Genomic DNA, 25,795 nt, shown 5'->3' on the forward strand with positions numbered 1-25,795 from the left:
CCAAACCACAGCAAGTCAGTTTTTCTTGGAGCTGGATACTAGAAAGGAGGATTGGCATGCATGGGTGACCAAAGGGAAAAAAAAAAAAGAAAAAAAAAAAAAAAAGAAGAAACATGAAGTGATATTTACTGGCAAAATTTGTATTCAGTACTCAGTTTCCTATCCCAAGGTTTTCCTGTACAGTTGAAAACGTGTCTGTAAAATCTACTTTTATCTGTGTGGTGTTGTAGACCGTGGCATATATGTTCTCGTTCTGTTTTACTCACATCTTGTCCTTCAACTAGAAGGCATAAGGCACCAGCCCTAGCACATGTGAATGGCTTGTGATATTGACCAGTAGTCAGCTGGAAGGATTCAATCCATTACTGATGGACTCCAATGGACGCCACTGTCAGCCACCAGCTGGGGATATACAGCAGCTCCTTGGGGCCACTACAAAAATGAGCATTGATTCCAATAACAGCGTTACGAACTCGTTTTATTCTCAGCATTGTAAGGTCTTTAAAAGCCCTGCATGAATCATAATCTGAAATTATGATTCCAGCAGGAGACCACTGAAATTCCAAATTTTTCAGGTTACTAGTCATTGCAACTTCAGGAGGCAGTGACACTGAATGACTGGAAGTGTTTATTGCAAATTAGTACTCTTGATTTCACTCACTGCTTTCTTACTGGTTTACTATACAACATGCAAGTACCATTTTACAAATGGTAACAGACTGTTACAGGTACCTCACAAAGACAGATGTCATTGCCTCATAAAGAATACAGACTGTGTAATGTTTACAAGCTTCTTAAAGACTTTTGGATAATTGCCTAGAATTATCCAAATGTAACCCCAGGATTGGTATAAAATAATTTTAAACAGCTTGATAGATCCCAAAAATACTGTTACAACTGTTTCAGTTGCAATCAAAATTACCATTCATATGCATGCATTTGTAAATTTGTATTTATATGTAGCATCAAAGTTTGCATTTGATACATGTTAAGCATTCTTTTACTCAGTATTTTCTTCTTGTCATGTCTACTACATGTTGAAAAAATGACAACCAAATTGCAACAAAGTGCAGGAATATACTAAAACAGAAATTGAAGCTGAAGAATCACTAGGATTGAAAACTAATAATTCAGAAAAACAAGCATGCATATAAGCATTAAACTCCCAGCTCTTCTGAAAAATCAACTATTTGATAGCTTCCTAACAGACATGCCACTTTCATAAAAAATGGCTATAGAAGAAAAAGTAATAAGAAGTGTATGAAAAATGAAGATGTAATCTAATTATAATCAGCACGCATCTCAGATGTCAGCAAATCCTCTTAAATCCACATGATTTACTAAGGTCTTGGAAAGTCTCTCAAAATGACCAGTTCTCAACAACGGGTATGTTACTGTCAAATATTTGTGCTTTGAGAAACATAATACAAAGTTTCTGAATTTAGCCTTGGATTAATGAAAAGAAAATATAAGCATTTTGGAGAAACTTTGAGTAAGATGTTAGGGTACCAGTTACTCTGCAGCATGCAAAATGCACAAGGCTACTTGCTGCCTAGAGGCTGACTTAATACTGGAAGTTGCTGCCCCTACAGAGATGGAAGCACAAGGGAGATGATATAGCACAATGATACCTGGATAACAACTGGCAACACGGGCAAAATTGACTATCATAAAGGACAGCAGGCTCCAGTGAGAGATCCAAGTATTAAAAATTAGCTCTGCCACAGCAGCTCCAAAAGAAATACCTAAATAAAAAGGCAACAGTCACTTCAGAAGTCAAAGTTTTAGAATTCATCAGGAAGATGAAAATTGTTTAAATTCATTTTAAAGGACTACAAAAGAAAAGTATTTGTATTCAAAGAGCAATCAGAAACAGGGGTGCCACTTCTGTAGTAACAGACTTTGAATTTTCAGATACTGCTTGGAAAGTTCTGAGAAACCTCACATCTATGGAGGAAATTCTCTGTTTACTAGACTTATAAGCAAGGTGAAAGCACAGGCTTTATTCTTACAGTAAGACAGACTTTTAACAGAGTATAACAAACACAAAAGCTTAAGAACCTTACACCATGGCACAAGATCCTTTAGGCATACAAAAGTAAAAATGCATATACTCTTACTTTTTAGAAGATCAGTGAGAACTCTGTGATTCAGCAGAAAATAGAAGCAAATTATGGAAATAAAGCTCTCTGGAGTGAATATAAGTCTATGTATGTAAGGACTCTGAGGAGAATGACAGGCACATCCTGCTATGTGTCATACTGAAATAATCATGAGAAAAGAGTGAATAACACTTATACCTGCTCTCTGGTAATGAGTCAGGTCATGATTGGCATTATGTGCTATTTAGGACTACTGATGCACTGATTGCTGGGGAAGCTCATAGAAAACAGTGTGTGATCCTCTAAACACAAAATCAGTAGTTTCCCAACTTTGCCCAATGCCCTCTTCTAATGGGCTTACAGACCCTAACAACCACATACATGGCTGTGTTTCTGGCCAGCCCACAATTGCACCATCAAGTCCTGCAAGTCCACATCTCAGAGCAAAATTTTCAAGCATGAGTTCAAGATGATTTAAACTGTAGGATAAAAAGGTGCCATAGCTACATTCCCAGTTAAAACACTCACATATGAAAGAGCAGCAAAACATCCCATCCTCTAATTATGCATTTCTCAGCTACAACTGCCAGTGAATCACATGCAACACGTAAATAAGAGAAGGGAGGGCAGCCATGAGGAAGAGGCAACTTCATTATAACCTAAAGGAATAACCCTCTCACACAAAACAACTCTCTCACTTTCCACACCTCCCTAGGCTTGTGATCCAATATTTGTAATGAAAATGTAACTAACATAAGCTTGCACACTTTTTATATATAAAAATTATTTCTTACTCTGAAATCCAGCCCTGTTTCTCAGTATTGAATGAACTGTTACATCATACATAAAAGAGGGATCATCAAAAAATAATAAGCACAATATTTCCATGGAATATAATATTTCTTTTCAAATATGGTGAAAACTGAATGCCTGTCAGTATTAAAACCAATATGAAATTTTTTTTTAAAATCCACTTATTGGCTAAAATCACGGCATTTTGATGAATACAAAGACATTTGTACAATCATTCTTTTTCTGTTTTGCTGCCTCAATATCAACAGCTAAGAATATCTCATGACTAGTGATAACCTGGGTCCAGAATATTAATTCATATAATGCTCTTGATTTCCCAAAACTTCTATGAAGCCCATTGGGAAATATAAAAAAAAAAAACAAACCTTTCCAGAAATAGTGCAAAGTAGACAAAGACTGATAAAAAACTGGAAGAAAACATCTCTAAACATGCTCTGTTTGTACCTGAAGTTGCACAGAATCCCATTCAGCATACGCAATTCTCATACCTGAACTTTTGTACAAGCTCTCATCTGATGCTTATTCTAGCTGGTCTATAGTAGTTTGCATGAATACAACTAATTGAACATTGCTAATGAAATCTAATTAATACTTTTTCAGTCTCTAATACTGAATGGTAGAATTTAGCTGGAGTCTGAAGTTTCAAAAAACTGTCAGAAACAACATCAAGCATGTTACTTCTACTTATATCAGAATTCCTTTCATTATGGCTGAGTGAAAAAGTCTGTTCAGAGTTCAAAACAGCTGCTTTCTACCCACATTACAGTGTTTATGTTGTTCTACAGAAATGCACAGAATTCCTCTTGAATATAACAAAACAAAATATTTGATTCTAGGACACTAGGGCCTAGTTTGTTAAGATGGGCTTGATAGGCTAACTTTCTAGATTTCCCTAGGAAGTAATATTGCAAAATGTTTGCAATATGCCTTATGGAAGAACAAAATCACCATGAATTTGCTCTCTAGGTAATCAAGGAAAATGGCATTAAGTCCACCATCAAGAAGCCAATTTAACTGAAAACTTAGAAGTTAAAAAACCCCACTCCTGACTACCAAAGGAACAGTATGCAAAAAACCCCAAACCTGTCACAGAAGATGCTTTTATTAATTTTTTTTAAAGATAACACTTTAAGACACAGCAATCCAAAGGATACTCACTTTCTTTATCCCCACTTATATCTATGTTGTCCATTAACAGCATCAAATAGAAATACAAAGATTATTATTTCAGTAATACCATAAGAAATTTATCAGCAACTTAGCTCCAGGATCCACAACTAAACAGAAAACATACATTCTTTAAAATACACTTTTCATTTTTATAAAACTGAACCTAAAAAGGAATCAACCTATCACACATGATTTGTAGCTTGTTGCATATTTACTAGCGGTAATGAATTTATACATTCTAATATGATTTACGTGGTAAATCTTTGTGGTAGACAAAGTAGTTTCTTCACTTGTCTGAAACAAATGTTGGTGGAAATTTCTATCACAGACTATTTTCTTGAATTTCAGGACTAGCAATTTAGCAAAACAAAAACAAAAGGAAAAAAAATATTTGGCTAATGGAAAAAAATCATTATTGCAACACAAATATTCCCAGCACCAGGCACTTGAACTACAATGTTTTTTTAAATTGATCCAGAGTGAGTGAGGGAAAAAATAGATTTTCTTCCTGTAATATTTCAAGGCCTTTACTATTTCTATTAGTATTATACACACAGTTATGGGCCTACTGACATTACTGCTGCATTGATGGGCTTCTTGCATACAATACATGGCAGAGAAAATATGCAAAACTCAGCCAAAGACACAGAGCAGAGATCACATCCCTAAATTCATGGAGTACTTAAGATAACAAGCTAATTCTAAAATGTTTTAAGTTTCCAGATTAGAATCATCATTGTATGTGATATTTTCTTTCTGCTACTTCACATATAAGATTTAATATTTTTACCATCAAAAACATTGTGTAAACTTCAAACTTTGTTGTCTTTGCACAAGACATCTGTGTTTCTCATAGCTTCATCTTGTTTCTTTTCACTGACTCTAAAGAAAACACAGAACCATGAGTTCAGACTTCCACACATAGCTCTCAGACACTAAGTTAAAAAAATGATCCTTACAAACTCTTAAGACTAAAGAAAAAACAACCTCAAAATTACTATTGATCTCTAGCCCACATACATGTAGTTCTCCAATTTTATATTTTTACATGCTATTTGGTTGAAAACTTTCCAGTCAAGTGTTTAATTAATCCATTGCCCTCTTACCTGCTTACCTTTTTTATCAGTCAGCATGACAAAAAAAATTCTGTCACATCAGAGCTCCATCTGTCCTGAGAGGTCTAGGTTTGAAAGATGTTTTTTTCCAGATCCCTCGCACACTCCCCACACCTGTTACCACTGCACAGCAGCCAAGATCTGCTACATCCTCTTAGCTGGGGTGCTCAGCACTACTAATGGCAGTGACCACCTGTGACTCCATTAAATTCTTAATGATCTTAAATTTTGTACAATTTTTAGAGTATTTAATTTTCATTCTGTTTTCCTCCTAAGTTGTGAGTATCATTACATAAAGGTATTACTGCAAGTACATAATATATTGTTTTGATAAGAATGATATTTTCAATTATAATAATTTTCTGGTGTTGACAGAGGAAAGAAAAGCAAGGCCACATGTCACTTGTGTGGCACTTTCCCAGCCGCCTCCCGGGAAACCTAAACCCAATTCTCAATTTAGCACCCATACTTCCTAAGGAAGGGAATTTGGATGTTCTTCACCCAGCCCTCCCACTTACACCTGCAAAACAAAACGAAGACACAAAGGGTTGCAATGACAAAAGCCAAGATCTGCTTCTGTGCTGAAACATGTCCCTTGCGTGGAAAGGACCAAGAAATACAGCACTTGATGCTCTAGAAGGTTAAGTGCCTCTGCTTTACTACAACCAATTAAAAATGAATAGCCATAAAAGTGCAGATACTACTGTAGGGTAATAAACTAGACTTTATCAGTGACAGTGGTGCACATTACAAACTTCAAACTCATTCCTTGTTCTAATCCATCAGAAACTTCCTGGCTTTAACAGGCTATAAACAGCAGTAGCTTTGAAGTCCGAGGATTAGGATCACTAATAGACAGACTGAACGAGGGACTGGCTGAAGAGCCAAGTGGAATGCCCTGCATGGATCTGGAATAAAAGAAGTTCATTTAATCAAACTGACCTCTCTCTAGCCATAGGCCAAGAGATTACAATGGTTGTGACAGCAATAAAGGGACAAGAGACACTAAAAACAAATACTTATTCACTTCAATGCAATGCTTAGGCCAATGCAAGGACAAAACTGCTTATGCTCTCAACTGGTGCTCTCAAGTCCACAATTTTAAGTCCACAGGTTGGTTTTGTTGGTTTTTTTGAACTAGTTTATGACTTAGCAGTAGTAGAGGCAGAAAAAAAATAAACACACTTTGATTTTTCAAGATTAATACAATGATTGAAAAGAAAAGGTCATTGTAATGATCTATTTGCTTTAACTCTCCTGTATTTCAGATTCACTTGAAGGAAATGTGGAAACAATTCATTTGGGTTGAATCCACCCACACTCAGTGATCACACAACTGTATAAATAACTAAGACTTTTTGCTTTTAGAAAAGAACTGCCTACTGCAAAAATTCCTGTTGTTATCAATTTATATACAGCAATTTTTAATCTAAAGGGCTGCAAAACATTTAAAGTATGACTGAACTTGAGATATTTAGCCCAGAAGTAATAAAGGAGACTTTTAAAAATAAACAATAAAGCTACTCCACTTTAAACTGCAGCAAGTTGCCAAAATGGCAAATGAGCCAAGTGAATGGTAGCAATAGCTTGGCTCTGAAAAGCTCTTAGGAGATGGTAAATTGAGACAAGTGGTCAGGGATTAATTTCTATGTTGCATCTTGCTGCTATGCAGAATAACTAACCTCGAAGAGTAGAACACAGAAGCAGTTGAAGCCTCTGGAAAGAGAATTATAAAGTGAGAAGTCCTAAGAACACATTTCATTCGCTACAGAAGACAGAAGAATCCACAATATAGCATTTTTTTTAAACACGTATTCTTAGAAAGCAACATTTCTCGTCCCGCAAATCACCACATTTTCAGACGAAAATGACAGATCCATATGTACAGCACAAGGGAACCAGGCTCATATACAGCTGCTATAGCCACTGTATTTAATCCAGAATGAGAAAAGGAGGCTTTAATTGCCTAGCACAATGTTCAAGATTTTAGTACTGGTGTTCAAGCCTTGAAGAAAGTTACTTTAGGGAACAGAAATAAAATGAGCAGCATTGGAGAGTCTGTCTAGCACTGGAGAGGATTACCAAAGGCCAAGCCTAGCTGGCTTCTCTTACATGGTGCAAGACCTCCCATTTATTCCATAGTGATTTCATAATGGAATTCACTAATGTCAGGACCTGTGTTTCCAGCTGAGGACCTGGGAAAAGATTAGGAGCAGCATGTTCTCGTGAGGCAGGCAGCCTGGGGATGGGAAAGAAGGGAGTTCGTTGGACACAGAACAGCCCATGGAGTGTACAATGCCATTGCATAGAAGGAGTCAAAAAAGGATGGGATAAAGATCTTAGGTCTGAAAATGTAGGCAGTAAGCTGTGAGGACTGAGCAGCCTGAGACTGAGGTCCTGGCACAAGGGGATACAGGGCAGCAGTATGCCAGGTTGGCAAAGTACACTGTGGCAACTGAAAATTAAATAATTGAGAGATGATAATAATTGAGATAGTTACAGCACTGAATTCACACTGGAGTAAGTAATATACCATTAAAAACAAACCTTGTTCCAAAAATCTACATTTATAAATAACTTGAGAAAATGCCTGTGAATGAGTCCTCATTTTAAAATAACCACAAATTAAAAAACAATTTAAAAACCATGCAGATGACACCAGACTCACTCACATACTACAAAGAGCAACACAGTATACCATATGTGCTGCAAACAGAAATATTTTAAAACAAGTATTTATGTATTGTCTTACTGGGCAAGCATTAGCATTTTCACAAGATATTCTAGTGGTATGAAAACTCCATTTTGGACACCTGAAATGTCCCAAATTTTCATTTCGTCAATCAATCAATCAAAATATCCACTTATTTTATAGCTCCAAGCATTCAAACTACTGTGCTGAACCACGTTTGCTCTAGAAACAGTCCAGCAGCAGCAGCAGTATATACAGTGTGATGAAATTCTGTCTACAGAGAAATTAAAGCAAGTATTGACAGATCAAAAATAAGCCTCTCCTTACTACTCCCTCCAAAAATGTTAAAGACAGAAATCTTTCAGTAATATTATAAGTTTTGATTCAGAAGTTAGCAGCACAACCACTGGTATGTTGTTTTTCTTGTTATCTACTTTGACTTCTCTTATTTCACTTTCAAACACTTTGTCCCAAAAAATCCAAACTGATTATTTTGAAAGAACCATGAAATGCTTTTTTAATATAAACAATGCAGAAAAAAGGTCATTCTGTAACAGGTGTCAATAGACATGTGTTGCCCAGTTTCACCTTCCTCCACCACCCTACCCCATGGGTTTTTTACCTTCTGGTGGATTCTTATTCTGGTTGTTCCAGACTACCAACAGTTTGGATAGACTAGGCACTTTGGACACCTCGGTGATAACTCGGAAAAGGCTCTCCACTCGGTCATAGGTCAGAACTACGGCTGTGAAACCTTGGGACTGAGGTGGGATCAGTGGAAGGAAGAGTGGGTTGCTCACACTGCTCCATTTCTGTGAAGAAAAACAATAAAACAGCAAAACAATTTTATTAGAGTGAATTATCACAGTAGGAAATAATTCATATAGCCAGGCCCTAACCATCAGATTTGTAATTTGCTCAGATCAGACAGACTGACTCTCCAATTCTGACTTCAGCAATTTCTCAAAATCTTTATTCCAATCTCTTTCTTATTTCAATTTTCATTTTTGTCTAGCTGTAATATTGCAACCAAATAGGGGTAAAGGTAAAAACTAAAGTGGAAGAGGTAGATAGATTTGTGGAGAAGGAAAACCAAGGCAAATTGAGCCCAGCTAGCATGGTTCAATTCTCATTTACTAATCATTATTTCAAGACATTTATATTTATAGTCAGGATTCAATAAACAAAAAGAAACTTAATCAGCACTACAATTTCAGAGTAAAAAAGTGTTAATGGCAACAAAACCAAAGGAACTAACCCATAAACTTGGCATAAAATGTGCACCCAAGCAAAAAGGGAAAAAGCAGATACAAAGAGGAACAATGTACTAGCTTCCACAAAGTTTGTTCAATGGTAGAAAAAACCCATCTATTACATTAAAAAAAAAATTAAAAGACATGAGATTCGCAGATGAATTTCAGAGTTATCTGCTCCTTGTGAATTTTAACTAGGGCATCTCTTTTAGGACTTTAAAGGTCTTATTTCAATACACAGCTTAGGGAAGCCAGCCCAGATGGCAAAAGACAAGACAGACAACTAAATTCCCACTGAATGTGCCAATCCTCTTTGGAGCTGACAACATGGGGGAGGAAGCAGTGAAGGGACCATTTGACGAGAATGAAAACACTAGCATTTTAGTCTCAAACTTTCCATTCCAACTGACATTCCAAGCAGGGGTCGGACAGAGAAGCAAAGGGGAAAACCAAACCCTCTGGGACAAGGTGAAAAGGGGAGTTGGGAAAGCAGAAACTGAGTGATGCTGTTTTGCAAGGAAGTTTTGAATCCTAGCCTGTAAAAATGATGAATACTCGTAAGAGGTTAGCAACTGCCAGCAGTTTACAGAAACACTGTGAAATTCTCCAGCTAAACTCATCCCATAAGCTGGCTTGTATCAGGAGAAAAGCAAGTTTTACAGACTCAGAGTTACAAGGTCATATTTGTAGGAAGTAAACTTTAAAATTTTCTGTTTCCCTATTTAGTCCTTGATTAACTTTATACACCCATCAATCACCTTCCTCATGTTTAATGGTTAGACACCTCTAACTATTCAAGACTTCAAGGATGAGGGGAATAAAGAATCTATTTACTGAAAGACATCATAATATTTTGACCATTTCGGTAAAGGAGAAAAAAAATATGATGTGAGTATGATTTCCTTCTATGAACAAATCAAGACTGAAGAGGGGATAAATATGTGAGGTGGAAAAGTTAAGCACAGCATTGGCACAGTCTTTTGTCCAGGATGGTCTAAGAGCATATTCCAGGCAAGGACCTGTCAGTAAGAGTAATATCTTTTAGTAGATTTCCTGAAATAGTTGGAAAGACAGACTGGCCTTCAGCTACACACACTTTATCAAGTCTGGTAAAAGACCCATTCATCTTAAACTGTTTGTGAGGATCCTAATGGAAAACAAAAAGTTCTAGTTTTTACCCAAGAAGAATAATAGGATAATGTAGAAACAGTAATGGCACAACATGGAACTTTGGTTCATGAAAGAGACATGGCTACCTGTGAAAGCACACTTAGTAATTCAGGAAATAAACATCCATTACTTCAGCAACTGATAAATGCAGACAAAAATCTGTTTTCAGACTATTACATTTTCTAAAATCAAATCATTTCTACATACTTTGCTAGTTGTACAAGATGACTAGTGGCAGATGGGGACAGCCCTCTGATTTTGCTGTGGCTTCAATAATTCCTACAGCAAATCACAACCTAAATGTTGCCAGAGCATAATCCACCTCATTAAAGCTTTACTACAGACTTATTTCCACACAACCCCCACCCCAAGACTGCTATTATCCGAATGACCCTGGTAATGTCAAGCAGCTTCTTAACACAACTCTCAGAAACCTCCTTTCATTAATACTTGAAACAGAGGTCTAACATCATAATCAGAGTGCCAAGAAAATATTATGTTTCTGTCCTACAAGAAGAAATAACTGGTAGAGCCATCTGCAGACAATGTTTTATTTATCACTTATGGGTGAGAATTGCTACCAAGATTAATGGCTCCCATTTGAAGTTTTTCTAGAAACGTTTTCTCTCTGTCTGCAGCATTTCCTAACAAATTGCTTGCTATAATATCTTTTGGAAAGGATTATTCCTTTTCCATAATCTAAGACTATTCTAGGTACTTACAGAAGGAAATATATCATGCATATGTGTGCAAGCACATGCATATGTACATAAAATGGTCATGAATTTCTCTTTTAAACTTAAATTTTAGGTACATTCCTTAAATCTCAACTTCTACTACTTTCAGAAAGGCATGAAAATTCTCCCCTGCTGGTCATAACTTAGGAAAAATAAGGCAACTTTTAAGAAGGTTTTGCTTCTGCACCTACTAAAAGATGATGGAGGGAGGGAAAAGCCTGTAGACACGCACTAATGGATGGGAGAACCATGCCTCTCATTTGGGAAAAACATTTCAAAAAGGCAATTAAGCATCTCTCAAGTGCCATTAAGAGCCAACCCCCTGCTGCCTGCCTGAAGAGTGTGTCTACAGTCTGAGACCTATTGACCCCACTTTCTGCAGGAAATCAGGCAAATTCAAGCCTCCATAATTTGCTAAAGTCTTCCAGATTTCTGCTTAGGAAAAGCAAACCATACAGGCAATTAATACAACAGCAACCTAATTAAATCTCCATTATGGCAGCAAAGCATGAAATGGCTAATGACATAGGGATGGGTTCTCCCAGTCACTGCTCAAGCAACCAAGTGACGAAGGCACATTTGCTCCATTCCCATCTTTATTAACATTCTTGACGGAAATTCACAGGAACTTTCACTCTCAGAGATGAGAGCAAACAGCAACAGTAGATTAATCATCCATCACCTTTCTTTGACAAAGTGCTGACACTCAGCTATGGATAAGACAACCCTTCACTGTCGCCCTCCCAGTTAATATCATTAGAAGAGCCAGGATAATTAATCCAAGATTAATAGATTACTTGCTGTGAATCATTTTTATGGGCAAAAAGGATCAAATTGAAATGTTAGTTTCCTAAGAGTTAGTTTCATGTCACTTAAGTCTCGCAGTCTCAGTTGTCTGACAGGTCTTTGCAGTTCATATGAAAATCTAAAGTACTGGAATGTGAGTGACAGTGAGAACTTGGGAATAGCCTGAAGCTGGAAGAGAGAAGTCAGAAATGGTTATGTATGTACATAAGGATTCAGACTGCTGCAGCTGTGCTGTGCATGCTTTCTACAAGTGTGCTTTCTAAAAGTGTAATAATGCCTTAGAAACAAGGCACCTTCCCTTACTATAGGCAGTCAAATATTGTCCTCCTTTGGTCATTAAAAACAACCTGATTCTACTTCAAGAAAAATAAACACATTAGGGACGATGTATCAAAGGACCTGAATCCTCATGATGTTGGAAGCTTCAGGCTGGACTTGATGTAGAGTCTTCAGGTTCAACTTAGCAGGGAAGTTTATAACAGACCTTTCATAGCTGGGTACAGAAGGGAGATGGGGGGAGCTTCACAACATCAATGAATACAACTGGACTGAGAAATGGACAATCTTAATATTTAAATTCTATGGAACCTCAAAGATACTGCTAAAGCATCAGAGATAACAAAGACTCTGTTCTATGCCAAAAACTTCTTGACTGGCTGTTCATCATTGAAAGAGACTTGAAGAAAGGTACAGTAGACACATGAGAAACATCATCACAGAATGGTCACTGGGAAAACAAGGCTGTGTAAGATGTTCCACATTAAAGACGAATCAAGAATTTCCCAGCTATCATTTAGCGGGAAAACTCAGCAACAGCACTTAAGAAGAATAAAATTTCACTGCTCCCATGAAGAAGATTGTGAGCTTTCTCATCTGTGCATTTTATTTTCAATATCTAGCCTGCTTGTTGTAAACTATGTATTAGTAAAACCACATAGTCTGAACAACAATTCACTGTCTTTTAAAAGCACAGAGGTAAGGACAGCAGTGTGTTGAACTTAGTAGCTGAGCAGTCCTATACATCTAAGCAAAACAGAGATATAATCCCCTGCCACTGTGGTTAAGGCTTTTTCAGCTAAGTTGTTCTAAAAGTCAATCTAACCTCAATATGGTTTCAATTATGAATTACCAGACCAAAAAAAGCCTTGATTTATTCTATTTTTCTCCAATTATTTATGGTAAGTTTCAATTCAATACTTGGAGAAAGTATTTCATCACGCTTCCCATCCTCAAGTTGTCACAGGGCAAACCCAAAGGAATTAACCCTCCCTACTTGTCCAGAGCCAATCAAAGTGCTTACACCCAACAGAATTACAAATGAAGCTGCAGTAGCCATCGTTTCATGTTTTAATGAACACCATAAACCCTCCTCACACGACAGACAGGAACTTCTACCTACTGTAGAATGATCCACTGTGTAAGAAAAGTATCCTAACCTCTAGGCAGGTAAATTTAAGAACCAACTGTTAATTCATGTTTCACACTGACATAAAAATAATTTTTTTTATATCTGAGTACGTGGAATATTCAACCAGTCCATAATACCAAAACAAAACAAAACAAAAAAATCGATAAACTGAAATTTATTTAATATAAAAAAGAATACCTATCTTCTTAATAATAAATAAAGCCAGATTTGATCCAGCTGATGGAAACCATTGAACGGGTAGCTGGAAAATACAACAGAAACAGAAATCTAATACTGTTCAATGGAAAAAATACCAGATATGCACGGCCCAGAAAAGTGCTAGCTTATTCTCATTTATAGGTAGATAAAAAAGTGTATGTTAATATTTGCTTAACGCTTTGGAGATGACAAATGTTACTAGGAGGGAAGCACAGTTATAACAGTAGAATTCTCTGTAGACTGAGGACTATAAAACATTAGTCAAAGAGGTTTGGAATAGTTTAATTTTTTAACAAGTGTCAAGTGTCTTGTAATTGGCAGGACCCACAAAGTGTTCTGTAAATTAACATCTTACTTAGGCTTTGCTAAATGAATGGCATTCTGGGCACTAAGATAATTCTGCTATTTTAGTCTACACCAAATGATGGTGCTGTTTTCTGCCTCACTGGAAGAAATGAAATCTGGTATGTTTGTTGTTCGCATACTGATATTCTCAAGTGATTATTAAACTCCCGTCTGTATCATCCAAGGTCAGAGCTCAAAAGCAGCCCCTGACAAAAAAACCATCTAATGTTTCATAGGTCTACACTATAAACAGGCTGGAAAGAATTTCAACAAAAGCAGCTGAAGAATTCTGAAAAAAATCTGTCTTATTCCTTTTTCAGAAACCCATATATATTAGTGAGGTATAAGGTGAAGAGGAGAATTTAAGCAATCTACAACGAAGCATAAGTGAGGAAGTAATTTACCTCTATTAGAGCATAACAAAGTACTTCTTTGAAGGTAACAGATCACATCTCAAGCCCAAGTCATTATTTCTAATCGAGCCCAAACTGGTAACAATCAAAATGCACACCATAGAATCAGTCATTTTCTGGCTTACTTGGACATAACTGATTGCCTTTGCTTAATGGATAATGGTTGGGCCAAAAAATACAAAAGACATTAAACACCCATGCTTGCAAAAAAAATGTCTGAGACATTAAGGGTTCAAGTAGTCCAGCAGTGAATTTCAGGCCCCAAAAGTATCATTTGTTCCTCTTCATTAAAAGGAGGAAATATGTCATAGTGCATTTTTATTCAAAGTATTATTCCATCACATATTAGCATGTTATATGCTACTAGTCTTCCACTTCCTCAAAAGGGCAGTGAATAAGTAGAAAAATAATCCACTTTATAACTTTTTTTTTTTCTTTGAGAAAGGCCAACAGACTTCAGTCAGCTCATAAAAACACATAAAACTGCTTGGATCCCCTGTGCAATGTACTCAGTACGGAATTAACTGTACATGCATTTATCTTCTGCATACCTTATACTCCCTCCTGGAAAAACACCCTCCTGTACCACTGCTGGATCGACACTCTGGTGAAGATACTCAGGCAACAGTCTTACTAATATTTTGAGCCAATATAAGTCAAACTAATGCCAAGAAAAGCAGCCTTCAAGCCACCTAGTCCCTCCCTTGCATGCACTCCCACTCTTTTTTCTCTTGCCTCATAAGTTTTATATAAGGAACATTATTTTGGCTAATTCACCACAAGTGAAATAGAAATATCAAAAAAAAAGGTTGCACATGAAAGAGGAAACTGTTACCCAAGTGTAGAAGAGTGCAGGACTGCTCCTCTGGGCAGCAGTACCTACTATAGTGGCTTAAGATGTTTGGGAAATTACAAACTCAACACAAGATGGGCTGATGTTTCTTTGTGTTGAGACTTGAGAATTATCTGAGGAACAGGAATAAAGCTTATCCATGTGCAGACCTAGCCATGAGTATGCCTCACTAATTTTAAGCAAGTATCATTTTCATGCTGACTGTACAAGGTAACAGCCATCCCCTCATATGGGGGGGATACAAAAATCAAATCAATGCAATCAATGCAATTTTGCAGTGAAAAAAGAGTAATAATTATTATGCTTGTAACTATGTCTTAATTCCTATTTTAAAGTATCTGAGCTCAAAGAAAAGCAAGGAGAAGGCTATCAATCCTACTTTGCAATTGACATCAAATTTGGGACAGCCTTTTGTGAAAGATGCAGCTTTCTCAGCTTTTTCCTCATGTGTGCTGCTGTTACAAACTTACTTAATTGAACATTTGAGACCTCTAAAAATCTCTTTTATCTAGAATACTTACATGCTGCCATCTGCTAAGTGTTTGCTAACTCAAAATAGAATCTAGTCTAATATACTACAATCAAAATACTAAATGGAAGAACTATATAAAAACATAGAAAAAGGCTGAAATCATGATGATCAATCTAATTCTGGAAGAAAACACACGAAGCTACAATACTTCAACAAAATGCAAAATATATTGTGCACCTTGGAGAGTTATAAGCTATCCTAATTGTCAAAGTAGAAACAATGATTATACTGCTTTGTCTAACACCTGAAGCAGTTGTAACAATTGAGCAGCACAACAATTAGTATCCAGAACATTTTACCAAACTTTTTCTGTTATTTCGCAGGATTCTAGTGACCTACTAAGAAAAATTAAGCCCTATAAGCATACACGAAAAAAACCCCCATCCTAAACCAAGAAGGCAGACAGGTAAGCAACCATGGTTCTTTCTAAATGTCCTTCTCTGCATAAAAATCTTGCACAGAAAGCTCTTCTTTCTGTTAGGTGAATTTGTCCTAGCAAGTAAATTCACAAATCCCTTAAACCTGGCATTTTCCTGTATCAATATCCCATAGGCAAATCTGTTCTCTCATTTTCAAAACCTCACTATTGAGAGCACAGGGATCTGAGCCCTATGAACAGCCTTGTACTGATTAAAGAAATTTCTGGCTAATTTCAGTAACCCCTTAAAACAAGGATTGCACCTGTGCACCTCTTGTTAATGTGCCTACAATTTCTACATACTCTTTCTGCACCTTTGTGTTCCTATTGAAACCATGTAACAGGAACAAAAGCATACAGAAGAGCATTGCACTTAATCCCTACTGACCACAGCATCACATGGAACAACAAGCAGAGCTAAAGGAACTGGCTGCTGAGTCAGCTGAGTTTGAAGGCAGAATACACATGGCAAGTTCTGGAGGTTAGTTCTGGGCAGTAACATAAGAATTTATCACAGTTATTCACACTTTTCACTGTGATAATAATGTTAACTCTCAGGCGTTTATTTTAACCATTAGCTATATTCCAGCCCTGAGACTGACCTAAAATAATTTTCTTTAAAAGCTTCAGTTATAGAGTTTATTTAGACAAGAACATAGCAATTTTTTGCAAACAAAAAGGACATTAGTTACTTTGCCTTCTTATCAAAGTTAGAGGACATAGTTGCCATTTCCTGCTACCTCAAATGTACATATCTAAGTCCTTCCAACTATAATGTTTCTTCCAGGCAGACTAGAAATTGTAACAGTGCTACAAAGTGGATATTAGGCAGGAGCGAATCCAGGAGGTGGTTTTAGGTTCCCTTTAAAGACTGAGTAATCTGTAAAGCATTTTCTTCATTTCACTAAGTGTGTTTAAACGTGCCTGGTTCTGCTACCATAATTGTAAAGGTGTTAAGCTATTCTGATTCCCTTCTTGTGGAGTACACACTTGTGCAGTTTAATTTCTTCCTTAAATACTGACCAGGGCCACATTTCCTCTCCAAGAAAACAGGAGATTATTAATGCCTTTGGCTAGGCAATGGAAACACAACTTCTAAAGCACAGCAATGAGCTTCTAACTGTTCATCAGCAACTGTTCACACTCCATTCGTCTGAGGAGTTTAAGGTAAAACACACTTTACTTCTGCCCAGTACTCCTCCCACCTTTCTTTCTCTAAACTATCATAAAGCAAGACAGTTAACAAGTTTGGTTTTATTAGTAAAACAAAACTATTTTTTATATTTTGACATAGAGAAAATTAACTGATTATGAGTGAAAATCATCCACAGGCTTTTATATAGTAAAAAATCAGAACCAGCTGCTTGGTGCAGGAGGTTAATTAATACTGCACTGTTTTCTCTTAACAGCAGTGAGTTCAACCAGTGAAACTTAAAATTAAACCGAAAACAGGCCAAAAAAAAAAAAAAAAAAAAAAAAAAAAAGGAAGAGTAAAAATTTGATCATCAGTTTCTGTATAAGAGAAATTGTTAAGAAATAACATAGAGAAAATTGTAGGCACAAGAATAATTAGCTATTTCAAAAGAATTGCATTAAAGATCCTTGCAGATTTTTTGAGATCTTCAGCATTTCCACTATTTTCTCTGGAGTCATACAGACTGTGTCTGAATATATACAGTGCTTCAAACTCTCCCTGAATTAAACAGAAATAAAGAAAAGAGTGTGTGTGTGTATGTGCATCAAGGAAAAGTAAATAAATAAATAAATAAACAAACAAGGAAGCAATTTAATGTGTGCAATAGCAAAAGTTAAAAGTTCTCATCTTAGTGCCAGGACATAAAACAAACTGCTAGTTATTTTGCTAGTTGTCACAAAATATATTAGCTTCATCTGTGCAAGTTACCAGCACAACACATACACACACAAACTCAGACACAGAATTACTACCAGGTTTCACAGCACATACCTTTTATATAAGAAAAAAATCCAAAACCACAATTTGTAAATCAAATGAATCTACTTACCACAGCTGGAGGATCATTCCATTCTTCATAAGAAATGGCAGCATATGGGTAAATTCTATCATTGATAATCTGAAGAGTAGCGAGAGCGATTGCTTTCATCGATCGAAAATATGCTTCCCAAAACCACCTTGCCTGTAAAGAGAATAAAATTCACTTTCACATTGTACAGATCTAGTGCTTAATAATCAACTTTGGCTTGCAATGCACAATCTGTTCCATGCAGTCTACGGGTCAGGTGGAAATTAAATTAGGAGGCATGTTTATTGTACATAGAGTATTTCCATAAAGCCTGAAGGCTTCGAACTCAACTCCACCCCTTAAAAGGACTCATAGCCAATAAAAAGAAACAGCAGCATTATTTTGCAAATGATTAAACAGAACAAAAATATTTGAAGGAATCAAGTATTTTCACATTTTTATCATGTTTTCCTCCTGAAAAATGTCAAAAGCAGTTTGATCATAAAACAAAATAAATTACTGTTATACTCCATTTTTTCTAAGGCAAAGGAATCCACTGTGCAATTAAATAACCAAATAAAAGCATTCAGCCTTTTTAACATCAGTATTAGAGACATTAGATCAGATAAGAGAATTTCAGTAGTCATGAATCCTACCAGACTAATAGCTTCCCAAGTCTTCCAAGAAAACAAATATTATTTATACAAGTAAATGATTATGATTTTCACATAAAAATTCATGTATGTGCTAATTTATTACAGTCATTAATCCAGGCTAATTTCTAGCACAATGAAAAGCTGCTGAAATGAAGCATGAGATTGTTATACACAGGTGCTCTGAATTTCACAGATGAGTTGTTCTAAAACTAAGGGCCTGTACAAGTTTTCATCTTGTCCCAGTTTCTGTATAAGGCAGAAATGATAGAAGAAAAGCAGGGGTTTGGAAATGAAAATGCTGACTTATCTGACTCTCTGTTAAGAGATATAAACATACTTTTTCAATCCCTAGAACTACAAAATGATCCTGTAGGTCCCCATCCAACCCAGAAGGAAATATGCTTAACCAAACCATGTAGTTCAAGAGTTCTGGCCAAAAAGATATGATTTTTTTTTTTCAACCTTACCTTTCTTCAGAAACTGCAGCACCTTGAACTTCCCAGAAATTAATTTAATTTGCAATCTCCCTATGGTTAATTAACAACTATAAGAGTATGTGCTTGCATCTAGGAAGTAGGCCAATTAAAACAAATGCATTTTTTCATTAATTGGAACCTTTAAAAGTTTTCAGTCATGACATAGCTGAAGACAATACAAAAATTTGGGCAAGTGCTATTTTACTCTCGCTACAGATTTCTTAAATAGCAAAAAGCCTCTGCAGACAAGCCAGTTTTAATAACACGCTATGAAAATATTAAATGATATTATTTACCTTATTTAGTTCCTGTATTATTTACCCTATTTAATTACTGAAGGAATGCCAAGTTTCTGAAGGTACAGATCTTAGGATGAACCAAAAATGACCCTTGTTTATCTGTTGTTAACAAATGCCAACAGATCTCACTCTGTGGGTTGGTAGTTTTTAATAGAAGACACACAGTGATTCTTGCATATACATTTCCTTTTAGATATTCCTAGACTAAATAACAGGATAGAGGAAAGACTATAAGCACAAACTTGGACATATTCATGCTTATGCTACCCTGTACTTTACTCCAAGTGTAAGCTGTGGGATTTAGAACTACAGACTTGTTGCCGAACCAACAGTCCTAAAAGTCTACTCTAAAAAAAACCCACCAAACTGTAAAACAGATTCTGCAGAATATTTCTGTAAATATTTAAGATGAAAAAATCCATGTTACAATTTAAAAAGAAAACTAGGAAAGATATTAGTGCTCTCTGAAGCACTACACTTACAGTGCAAACAGCCATAACTCTGACAATTTCAGGCTATTTCAAAATTCTACTACAGTGAGTGATGGGTATGTCCAAAGTGACACTACTTGTTATCCAGAGAGAGTAAAAAGCAACTGCAGTTTAGACTGGAATCACTTCCCTCTCCTTATTTCCCTTCATGATAGGATTTAACAGCTGGATAACAGGCTGATTACCAAGAACACAGAACAAAATTACTATCACATTCAAGTGTAATAGCAGAAGAATTATATAAACGGGTAGGAATAAGTAAAAAGACACTAAATAAAGCAAACACTACATGCTAAGCAAAAGCATTAACATTTCTTTCCCCATGTCCTTTCCCTTAAGAAAAAAATATAATCAAACAGCAAACTATCTTAAAAAAAAAAACCCAGAAGCAGATTAAGAATTAAAATAGACCAGAACAGCTAACTTTTCTTTTCAACTATGCTAAAAAGGTTTCCAATTTTTGTTTTCATGATAGACAACAGTTCAGAACAATTGCTGTAAGCAGCACTAAGTAGAAAGGAGAAACTATTTTATGTAGCCTTTTAATGTATAGCTTTATAAACAATTAAGTAACTATTAATAGTGTGAAATACAGGATTATGTATTCCATTGTTATTAAATTATAGCATTCCTATAATGTTCTAAGATTAGTTATTAATACTGTAATATCTATTATTATCTAGCTTCATAAAAATCAAAGATTTTTTTCTTCCTTCAGCAAAACTAAGATGGATCTGATCTAGTTTCTCTTTGCTCAAAGAATGCTTGTAATGTCAGGGAAGATTACACCTTTATACCAGAAGCAAATCTGGAGAAGAGGGCAGAGGGAATTTATGTTTTATAGACTAATATTTATGTAATTAATTTTTTGTAAAGAGCCATAAAATGTTCCCACAGTTGGTTGTAATATTTTTGGAGTTGTGTTTCTTTAAGGCAGAACTCAAAACCTTCTAAGGGGATTTGAAGTCCCCAAACAGATGTTTCAGGGTCTCATTACTTCCTCCCCACCTTGTTTGCTTTTATAAAGCAGAACTGATTAACATGGCTTGCTAGCGTCTGCTGCTCCACATGCTGAGTTACTAAATATTTTGGGAAAGTTTTCTATTGGGAAGATGTATGTTGATTCCATTTGAGACGTATTTTCTACTCTGCTTGGTGAGGTTGAAAAGCTTATGTTGGAATGTAAGAAATAGAGGAGATAGAAATCCCATGAACACATTTGTGATACAGGAGAGAATAACAACAACAACAACAAAAAAAGGTTTCTCTTCCAGACTCCTATGCCAACTTTCTTATTATTCTTACATAGCTTTACTGAGCTCTCTGTTTCTCTTTTCCATATCTATGAATCCTGAAAACTCAAGAGTAACTTTAATACACTAACCAATGTTTTTAAGGTATGGAAATTGTAATACACTAATTAGAGCTACCTGAATGCCTTTCAGGATCTTGAAATAAACAATCTGTAAGTGCAGACCTTGGCTTTCACATAGCATTGATTACACACAGACTACAACTACGATAAAGTCAGACTTCTCCTTTCAACTTGAACTGAAATTAGCTTCTAGTACTCTACAAGCCTGCTTGATGAGGTTTCCAGATTTTCCTAAGGAAACACACTGTGTAGACCAGAGACTTGTAGAGAAAGCTAGCTTTGTATACACCTAAATATTGCTTAAGCCATGGGTAACCTGGGTGGTTAACAGAGATCAAACATCTACTTTGTACGACTGCCAAGACAACACAGATCAATGTACATTAACCTGTATGGTTTACAAGGAATTGAAAACAGAAGGAAGAAATATAATTTCTCTTCTCCATCTAAATTTCTGGATAAATAGAAAATCTAGGATAGATCCAAAATGAAAGACAGAACAGCATTACTTTCGAAAACAGTTTTCCAATGCTTGGAAGAGTCAAATCTAGCGTACTGTATGACTTGACTGACAATGAGAAATACATTGTATTATTGGGTTGCCCAATGGGTTGGAAGTGACTGGAAGTTCTCATTACACAATAGATTGCCCATGAAATTAGTTCATCTGAATTCAATTTCTGCAGTAAATTTAACAAAGCCATGACAACTCCATTATGGAAGCCAAAGATTGAAGGAATTGGAGACCACATTCTCCCCTCTTGCCAAGCAGTGAGTTCTGCAGACCAAGTTCACAAACATGGGCAGCCAGTAAGCAGTAGTAAGTTGTTGCCCTTCCTTTCTTCCCTCCTCCTGACCCACTTTCAACTGCTGCATCCTCAGTAGATCAGCCATGAAAACCCATCACTTTTTGTAAAGGCCAAAATTTCTTAACATAATGTAGTGCTATCAATTTATCTCTAGAAATACACATGCACCTTGAGAAAGAATAGCAATATCTGTAAGACAGATGTTCCTTAAACCAAGTAAGCAAGAATCCAGCCCAAAAGTTCAGTTCCACTTGTTTTCAGTTCCAGGATTTAGTTCAATCAGAAAGAAACTAAACTGACAATATTCAGTACATACCAGCACAGGCAAGAGCTTGGGAAGGGACCATTTGCACCTATATTTTCATATCAGATGACAGGCAGCAGCATTCAGCAACAAGGCAGCCTACTCACAGAAAGTAACACTTATTTAGGTAAGGTGTTATTTTCCTTAGAAATAAACACACTTGGGGGCCTAGCATCTCTTTATAAGCTCTTTACAAGCCAACATAGCATCAGGTTACAGAGTCTATTCATATAATGTTTATAAGTTCTAGTGTTAATGCCATTAATGGTGCTCTCGTATAGAGTGCAGGACAGATCAATGTAAACTTTTCCATTGGTTTGTGAAAAAAAAACAACACTGGGCATAAGGCAAGGAAAGGACTACCTTCTGCAACATTTAGATCAAGGGCAAAACAGTCCATGAAAGGAACTTTCTAGCCTTCTGAGTTTTCACAGCCCATGATTTGGTGGGAGTTCATAAAAGTAGAAAGAGGGGAAAAAACCAAAATTCGCAAAAGAGTAGTAAAATTTAACTGCCCATAAACCACCACTTTTTTCAACTTTTAGGTCAGGCGCCATGATGCTGTGATATTCTGCTCCACTGCAGCAGTTCAGTGCTTCCAAAATGCCTTGAAAGGCTTTACAAGGCCTTGAAGTACAACCATTTTCACACCACCTATGGTGACTCCACTTAAACGCTTTCCCTTCTTAATGGCTCTTGGTGTTCCTGGTTTTCACTCCCAGAAGTCTAGCCAAGCAAAAGAGTTTGGCCTACCTGCTGCAACAGCACTGGCCTGGAAACTTGGTGATCTTACTTTTAACCCTGATTGTGTTACTTATTTACAGATAAAAGTTTGGCATTTATTGTATTTCTTGCTTCTACTGCAGCTTCTCAGCAGTATGTGTAATATTGACCTCAAAGAGATGTTGTGAACCTTTCAGATTTTGAGATGGATAGAACAGAAAAAAAACCCAATAGCTTAATCTTCTTTTTTTTATTTGTAAATAGAAACTTTAATAAAATATTTTGCTAAGTAACTGAAGTAACTGACTGCAGTAACCCTTTGCTAAAACGTGTACCTTTAACAGGAATATAAAAGATATTACAGTAAATATCTACAGCTCAGCTGTGCATCTGACAGCTCTGGAACTCATGGAAGTGCATCAACAAAGACCTGTTAAAATTATATGTCATACTGTAATACAATCAAACATTTTCTAAGTAACTGAGACATAGCACATTATTTCCCATTGAGTAAACTACTCAGATTGGTCCTAGGCAACCTCCTCTACTCCTAAACTACTTCCATTGGCCAGTAGGATTAAATGGGCTACTGAGGTTCAAGATAAACTGAATTTTTATATATTTGCCCTATATTCAAGACGCATATGAAATACAGCTGATATCATATAATAGTCAGATAGCAAACCTGAGCTCTCAAGAGCCCTACTGATCTCCCCTGCAAACTGGAACTGAAGACAAGGTAAATTACTCTGTTGGAGCAACATGCATTTTAGAAAAAGTTTCCCAAGTTAAGTTTTGGGTTCAGATTGAGGACCTTATTTATAAATTGTAATCTGCACCCTCTTTCTGTACTGTTTTAGTGTTCCTACATCTGGTTCCCTGTTCCAACAGCTTCCTCAGTGATCACACATACTACTTTTACCATGCAGTTCTCCATGCAGGTTTTTTTGCACAGGCTAACAAGCAAGCCACAGAAAACTTTATACTATTAAGAATTAAAAAATATTTTGTTGTTTCTAGAAAATGGTAAGAATTTGGGATTATTAAAAAAATGCTTGATTGGTTTAGGACCCATGGTAATATCACTCAATCACATTCAACACACCTAAGGCTGGCTGGCACATTCTCTCTGTAATCAGTGCAGGAAAAAACAGGATTATTCAGACAGAAATTTAGACCTTTGATACCTTAAAATACCTTCTGATAAATCTGCTCATCTCTTAGCAAGGGAACATGAGAAGAAAAAATAAGTGACTAACTGTAGGTCATGGTCCCTCTTCCCCCTGAAGCTCTGTTTTCAATAGAGACTGCCTGAAGTAGTCTCATTTTTCCCAGAGAGGTATGAAGATTTGAAATGGAAATCTAGGCTACATAAATGCAAGTTACATTTTTCAAAAACAACTCGTGTTTCAGCCTATGAATAAAAGCAAGAGATCTATGCTCTGAAAAATTATCTCCCTTTTGGGGTGCCAGAACAATTACCTGAAACTGGAGGTAAACTCTTTAGAAATTGCATTCTGAAAGTAAAACTTAGTTTCTTGTCTGCATGTATGGACTATGTAGGAATTTTAAAAACTAATCCATTAAATCAATTAAATACCAGTAGAATCATGCTAACTTGCCTAAAATGGAAAGGTTTTCTGATATTCATGTTTTGTAGAATATCAGATTAAAAGTATCTTTCAAATTCAACCTAAACTGGCTGTGTTGCATGTTTCTCACTGCAGACTGAACCAGGAAAAGCAGCACTGCAGACAGTATATAAAGAGTGCTCAGAATATTAGCACGTCACCTTTAAATTTAAAAAAATGGAGATAAGCAAGGAACTGAAGTTTTGGAGCCCCATGATCACTTCAGATAAAGACTAATCCATAATTCAGCATCAGGGTTATGTGAACCCCAAACCAGAAGTTCCTCTACAAGGGAAAAAAGAGGAATGAGCAGTAGAACAATTAATTTCCAGTTAATTAAGGTTTGCTTCTAATGTAATCTGACATCATTCTTTTAATATTGTTTCTTAACTTTCATTCCATATTTCTGAGTTATGCACAATTCTCAAGCTCTGAAAATACTCAATTCATCTATTTGACTTATACAAATTATATGAGTGGCCTATAGAGGAATATTCCTTAATTACAAGGCACTTTAGCAGTATGAGCAAACAAAACAATAATTTGCTTCATTACAGTCAAATATTTTAAGAAAGAGATTCTAGACAGACATTTCATGGTGCTGGTTTTTATTAACGAAAGCTGGTAATTCAGCTTCAAAAACAATCTCTTCAAAAGTGAAGCAGCAAGTGGATTTAATCCTTTGGCTCAATATTCTCTGCTGCAGTAATTTCAGCTACGAAACAAGTACATTTGCCTCCTTCAGATACAACAGAGAGTGAAAACTGAATCTTTCCATTATCCAAACTTCTTTTTTTCCTTTTTCTTTTTGAAGCTGCCAATTCATAAGGGGACAGAGGTCAGAGTTCGAAATGCTAATCTTACCTTTCAGATACCAGCCACTTGGGAATAACTCACTTCTACTCACTCTTAGTTTTATTGCTGGAGACTACTTGCTGACTCTTAGAAGAGTTAAAAGAAAATGTTAGTGCAAGCTCAGATATTAAAATTAAGCTTCTTGCA

The 25,795-nt window shown here is 36.2% G+C and overlaps 1 protein-coding gene across 1 annotated transcript in view; it reads right to left on the reverse strand.

Moving 5' to 3' along the window:
• Positions 1–25,795, reverse strand: part of EXT2 (exostosin glycosyltransferase 2) — a 69,343-nt gene that overhangs the window by 18,371 nt on the left and 25,177 nt on the right. The window contains exons 9-10 of the mRNA XM_083864100.1: positions 18,072–18,203; positions 8,515–8,704 (exon numbers count right to left, since the gene is read on the reverse strand). Of these exons, the coding sequence (XP_083720226.1) occupies positions 8,515–8,704; positions 18,072–18,203 (322 nt within the window). The remainder of the gene's footprint in view (positions 1–8,514; positions 8,705–18,071; positions 18,204–25,795) is intronic.

This window comes from Zosterops lateralis, assembly GCF_965231275.1.
Source record: "Zosterops lateralis genome assembly, chromosome: 6".
Lineage (NCBI taxonomy): Eukaryota > Metazoa > Chordata > Aves > Passeriformes > Zosteropidae > Zosterops > Zosterops lateralis.